Raw genomic sequence first — 6,488 nt, 5'->3', positions numbered from 1 at the left:
AAATAATTAATCGTTTGTATGTGGATTCACACTAGCAATAACGACACTAACACGACCTTTAATTTATATACATTCCTTAATATATTATGTGTGGATTCGATTGTGTAATATTTAACAGATTTACCATAAAACCCCTTACGTGCCAAAAAAGACTCTACATTACCAAATCTCATGTTTTACCTGCTTTTAATTTGGCTATGACCAAAGAGTATAAAAAACACATTCAATTGGGATGTGGCTGCTGGAGTAAGTTGAAAGCAACCGACAAATCTCAAGTTCAAGAGGCTTGACTTGACTAATTCAGCAGAATTTAATTACGATGGAGGGTCTTTGTTTTAAAGTTATGTGATCGAATCTAGAGATGGGGCATTGAATTCAAGCTACGATCGCGATTCGTCTACCCTACAGGCCGCTGTCGAAAGTGGTCCTAGAGCTTGAAAGTACGAAGAAATTACGAGGGAGGTCCTACGGTGCCAATGGAGATATCCAAAGTCACCACTTTTGAATCACGCTTTATGCCTAGATTCAGTCTCAACTAGTTGAATGCTCGAAATCGATGACCAATGGAAAATTAATTAATAAAGTAAATAACTTAATAAATGAAAGGGATAGACATAAGATGTTGGAGACAACGTGTGCAATAAAAGTCAAAGGAAACTTATCCAGACAAGATTGACATTAAAAGTATCTTTAAAGTATTTATGAGGTACGTTTCTCCACGTGATAATACACTTCATTCTTCGTATAATAATAAGAGTAGTTACCTCGCAGCTCATGGTTGCATTATTGTCCTGACCATGGAGTAGATCCTAAGAATTACCTCATCTAGAGTTTTCAATCAATAAAATCCGCAAGCCCATCAATGGAATATCATTTTGTCATATGATAATCCACTCCTTCACGTTGATGAAATCCTTTAGCAACCTAGCGTGCTTTACATATCTCTCTATATTGTCATCCTGCTTTCTCTTAATTTCATATACCCATTAATTTCATATGAATATATTTTTTACTTTTAAAACAAAGCTTATGTTTTTCATTTGGTGAGAGTAAATAATAACAACTACATCTAAAAACATGTAGATCACTATACTTAGGAGCTAATCTCTGGGGCATATAAAAGGAAACCGATGCGGTCCAAACCACTCATTATACACTAAGATTATTTTCTTTTCCCACCAACCAACCAACCATTACACACTAAGATTGCATTTTTATACCAAAACTTTTGACCCCAAAAATGAAACCAATGCGGTCCAATCCACTCAAGATCTCAAATCGCACGAATAAAGAAACAAAGATTCACCCATTGTCTCCCAGTCACTATGAGGTGCTAACGATTCTCCTGAAAAAATTGGAGAACGGTCAATGATTTCTCTACTTTAATTTGTTTTCATCCTTTCATATTTAATATTTGAAAGCAAGATGCTTTTTTAGTAGTAAACAAATCGGTTTCCTCCTGCAAAAACAAACAACAAAATATTCTTACTTTCAAAAATAAAATTTCTATTTTAATTTACATATGATCAAGTTTCTCAAAAATAAATTATATTTGTATATTTTAATCATATTAAAAAAATTACAAAAAATAGTCTTATATATTTACATGCATTTTGAATTTAATAACTAGTTTTTAATATTATTATAACTTGATCTATATTTCAAAAATATAAAAAACATTATCTTGTTCTTTTTAATATGTTAGATTACGAACTTATACGTAAGATGTATTTTTAATATTAAATTCAAAATACAAAAAACCTATTTTGCTTTCTGTTAGTATTTGAGATTATGAACTTATAGGTAAGATGTAATTCTGAAATTAAATAAAAAGATAGTTCCTTTAATTTTTATATCAGTATTAGAATGATTTGATTTTTTACCTGATAAGATAAGAATTTTTTTATTAAAAAAAACTTTTCTTTGATAACAGTTAAAAGTTTTTGAATATAATTTTTATTTGGGGAACTAATCTATTGTCTTCGTGGAAAAGTTGAAAAGGAAAGATTTTAGGAAGCCGCCACCAAGTGGATGGGTGAAAACAAAGAGTCTATTGTTATGGGACCCGGCAGAGGCAGCTTGATTTTGTATATATGCACGGTTTATCCATAGCTAGTGGTAATTGGCAAACGAGGAACGTACGCATGTAACGAAATTGTTTAATTTTTATTAGAGTATGTAAGTATATATATATATATATATATATATATATATATATATATATTGATTATTTGAAACTTCTTAGAAATTATGAAGTTGTGCATTCTCACCAAGACAACAAAAAAATGGAGAAAAAGATAAATTTGTCAAAGTCAAAGAAATTAATCCTTAATTTAAACTAATAAAAGAACAAAAAAAGTCAAGAAAATGCTGCTTGTACACGCTGGAAGTGCCCTATAAAATGGTCGTTCCATCCATGCCATCTTGCACCAAATCTCTACATCTTCATACATTCTATAGCTCTGTAACTCATCATCTCTCCAATCGAGGAAAAGGAAAAGCACAGATTCTCTGCCTCATTTACAAACTTGCGTTACATTCTTTTGTACCCAAACAAACCTCTGTTTCACACACTAAGCCCAAGCCTTATTTATCTAAGTGCCAGCTTAATTCAATACTTAGACTGCTATGGGAAGCATTGATGACTTCAGCCGTAATTCTTTCCCAGATGATTTTGTATTCGGAACATCCTCCTCAGCTTACCAGGTACATACTCTAAACTTTGCTGCCTCTAGTGCAGTAATTAGGAGGGGACAACAGAACATTATTTAAAATAATACTAGTTATGTTAATTAATTTTTCGTTATTATCTTAATATGATATGCAGTATGAAGGTGAAACAAACAAACATGGTAGAGGACCAGCTATATGGGACACTTTCACTGTGGAACATACAGGTACCAATCTGATCTCTCATTAAAATTTGTACTTCCCTCGCTAAAAAGTTGAAGAGAATTATGTTAATGTCCTAAGAAAACCACCATTATTAACTTTAAAAATAATATTATTTTCAATGTTTGCAGAGAGAATAAATGATCATAGCAACGGAAATGTAGCTGTTGATTTCTATCATCGCTATAAGGTATGGGAGTTCTTCATCATATTTTCGTTATGGTTAACTATATGATGTATGTAAGTGTGATTGTTCTTAAAAAAAATTGATAAATGTTACAGGAGGATGTGCAAAGAATGAAAGAAATGGGAATGGATGCTTTCAGATTCTCCATTTCTTGGTCTAGAGTATTACCACGTAAGTTTTTATATTTTTTGAAATTTGTTCTTAACATGGTAGTAGTAATGGCTTTGACATCTGTTCTGAATTTCCATTTGATATATAGCTTTCCATTGGATTTTGTTTTGGAAAATGCAGATGGCAGGTTGAGTGCTGGAGTAAACGAAGAAGGCATCAAATTTTATAACGATCTCATTGATGACCTCCTTAAGAATGGTTATAACCGTTCCCTTCCCTTCAATTAATCATAATATTTTGCCAAAAATTGACGCGAAAGTTCTTATACAACAAAAGGTTTATCTTGTGCGCTCCATCTGATTATATGATGTTTTGTAATATATAGGTTTGCAGCCTTACGTTACTCTCTTTCACTGGGATACTCCACAAGCTTTGGAAGATAAATACGGTGGTTTCTTAAGTCCTAACATTGTGTAAGTAGCGACCTTTAGTTAATTATGCTTCAAATATCCAAACTTGTTGTAGCTTCGAAATATGATAATCTAATCTGTCATTTTGGAGACTTTGTGGACCTATGCTTCTCTAAAATTTAAAACATTCCTATAAATTTTCTCACATAAAACATTGATTTCCAGAAATGATTTCCGAGACTTTGTCGACCTTTGTTTCCAAAATTTTGGAGACCGGGTGAAGAAGTGGATTACTTTGAACGAGCCATGGATGTTCAGTGTTCAAGGTTATGACATGGGCACGATGGCACCCGGTAGGATTTCTGTCGTTGTAAATGATCCACACCGATCCTTAAACACTGGTGCCACTGAAGTGTATACGGTTAGCCATCATTTGTTGCTTGCTCATGCTGCGGCAGTGAAACTATACAAGGAAAAATATCAGTCATGTCAAGGTGGACAGATTGGGATTACACTTGTTTCTCATTGGTTTGAACCTTACTCAAACAGTGAAGCTGATCAAAATGCAACCAAAAGAAGCCTCGACTTCATGCTTGGTTGGTTCATGGATCCTATAACTAATGGTGACTATCCACGTAACATGCATGATTTTGTTGGTGGAAGATTGCCCGAGTTCACTGCCGAGGAATCTAAGATGTTGAAGGGATCGTATGATTTTATTGGAATTAATTACTACACAACATATTATGCTCAAAATATCGATGCAAATTATCAGAGTGTTGGATTCATGTCAGATGCACGTGCTAATTGGACAGGTAACTAATGATTGATTTCTTTTCTTTATTATTCATCTTTTTTTTTTCAATTACATAACATCAATTAGATGATGTTTTATCAATTATTAATTCATTAATTTACTTGGTTATTTCTTAATTTTGCAGGAGAGAGAAATGGAATCCCAATAGGTCCACAGGCTGGTGTAAAATGGCTTTATATTTATCCCGAAGGCATCAGCAGGCTTTTGAATTACACCAAAGATCTATACGGGAGCCCAACAATTTACATTACTGAGAATGGTATGGTTGAAATGAACGATCATACATTATGCTACATTGAAGTTTCTTAGTACTTCTCTAACACTAAGTATGTTCTTAATGCTTTATTTTACTGATTTGTTTTCAGGGGTTGATGACGTAAATAACAATGCTTCATCACTAAAGGAAGCTCTTAATGATCCCATAAGAGAAAAATCTTACAAAGACCACCTCAAGAATGTTTTGAGATCCATCAAGTGAGTTGATTTTTTTCATTTATTAACTAAAGATCATTGATAATAAGTTTTTTAATCTATAGCAACAATTATATTATTAAGTTACCAAATCCGTCTAACTGGGATTCGATATCTATTTATTGCAGTGAGCATGGTGTTGATGTTAAGGGATTTTTTGCTTGGTCTTTAATGGACAATTTCGAATGGGGAAGTGGTTATGCTGTGAGGTTCGGCCTCTACTATGTTGATTACAAAAATGATTTGAAACGATATCCTAAACAATCAGTCAAGTGGTTCAAGCAGTTTCTTAGAAGAGACTCCCACAGTCCTATTCCACATACGTATCCTCTGATTACTTCTAATGAAACGTCGAAAATTGAAGATAGTTTGGTTCGGGATGCTAAAAGGCCAAGAAATGCCTGAATGCCTTCGCCAGGATCTGAAGTCAAAGTTGTTAGCATCTGCAAAATGGGATTTCACGGATGAAAGATAGAGCTCTCAGCAATATTAATTCAACAGAATTTGGTCACCACTTCATTCATTCAAGGCTGTGGTTAAGAATAAAAATTCATGGTTCTAGTTTTCCTTTGTAATTGTTCAATTATGGTTTCAGAATTTAATTTGATTATTTTACTGTTGTATCATTTCTTCATTCCATTATTGATTATGATTCGTTTAATAATAATACAATTCTTCTGCACCATTATTGTTTATGGTTTGTTTACTATTATTTTTTTTTCAGAAAGAAAAACGTAATATTTGACCCTAAAAAAATAAAAGAAATGGATGATCAGTGAAAACGAATACAAATGAAATGGACAAACCAAAAATCGAAAAAGTAGAGAACTAAAATAGCATGATGTACATGAAATAATTTGCAAAAATTACCTGAACTAATTTCTTGTAATAAGTTGAAAAAAAAAAAAAACAACGACGATAGGCTGTTAAGGAGGTGGTTGATTATGAATAGTTGAGAATAATTGGAAGGCTTGACCTATTGGTTAGCTAACCTTTTTTATATATATGTGTAGGACAATATACAATAGTAATGGTAGAGATTACAACACAAGAGTATAACTACAATATTTTCTATATAGTATGCCTATAATCAATGTTGTCAAAAAAACAAGTTTATTTTTAAAATCTTACGATTTTACGAGTCAACATGTAAAATTTTAAGAGTCAACATGTATCTAACATGTCAAATTGAATTAAAACTCGAAAACTAGTAAAATCGATCAAACTCGTTCAAACTCGGTAAAATCAGTAAAATCGGACCGATTTTACGAGTTTGAAAAACATATAAAACTGTGCATTCTGGTAATATGTACCTTAACATTTTCTTTGTTTTAAATTTATATCTTGCAAAACTTGTGCAATTTGATAATTAAGGGCTTGATTTTGACTATAATTATTTTAATGATACAAGTTGTTTATGGATTTCATATCCGTAAAATTAAAATACCTATTCATTCTTCACAATTTCTTATGTAAAGTATTAACATATCAATTGATATATTACTCTATTTTAGCTGGCAAATATATAGAATAAAAGTTGTAAATTGACATGTTTGACCCTTGGAGTAATTAATGTTAAATGGTCAATCAAAATTTGAAG

At 32.1% G+C, this 6,488-nt stretch overlaps 1 protein-coding gene across 1 annotated transcript; it reads left to right on the top strand.

Moving 5' to 3' along the window:
* The first annotated feature begins 2,432 nt into the window (after positions 1–2,432).
* Positions 2,433–5,570, top strand: LOC133698984 (beta-glucosidase 12-like). The gene is made up of 10 exons (XM_062122103.1): positions 2,433–2,706; positions 2,828–2,897; positions 3,024–3,082; positions 3,175–3,250; positions 3,371–3,448; positions 3,576–3,663; positions 3,826–4,415; positions 4,542–4,676; positions 4,783–4,891; positions 5,017–5,570. Exons 1-10 carry the CDS (start codon positions 2,629–2,631, stop codon positions 5,291–5,293), a joined length of 1,560 nt encoding a protein of 519 aa, XP_061978087.1. The 5' UTR covers positions 2,433–2,628; the 3' UTR covers positions 5,294–5,570.
* Positions 5,571–6,488: the final 918 nt, after the last annotated feature.

The sequence above is a fragment of the Populus nigra genome, chromosome 7, assembly GCF_951802175.1.
Source record: "Populus nigra chromosome 7, ddPopNigr1.1, whole genome shotgun sequence".
In the NCBI taxonomy this organism is placed as follows: domain Eukaryota; kingdom Viridiplantae; phylum Streptophyta; class Magnoliopsida; order Malpighiales; family Salicaceae; genus Populus; species Populus nigra.
The sequence above is the reverse complement of the archived record's forward strand: the minus strand, read 5'-3'. Positions and strand labels throughout refer to the sequence as shown.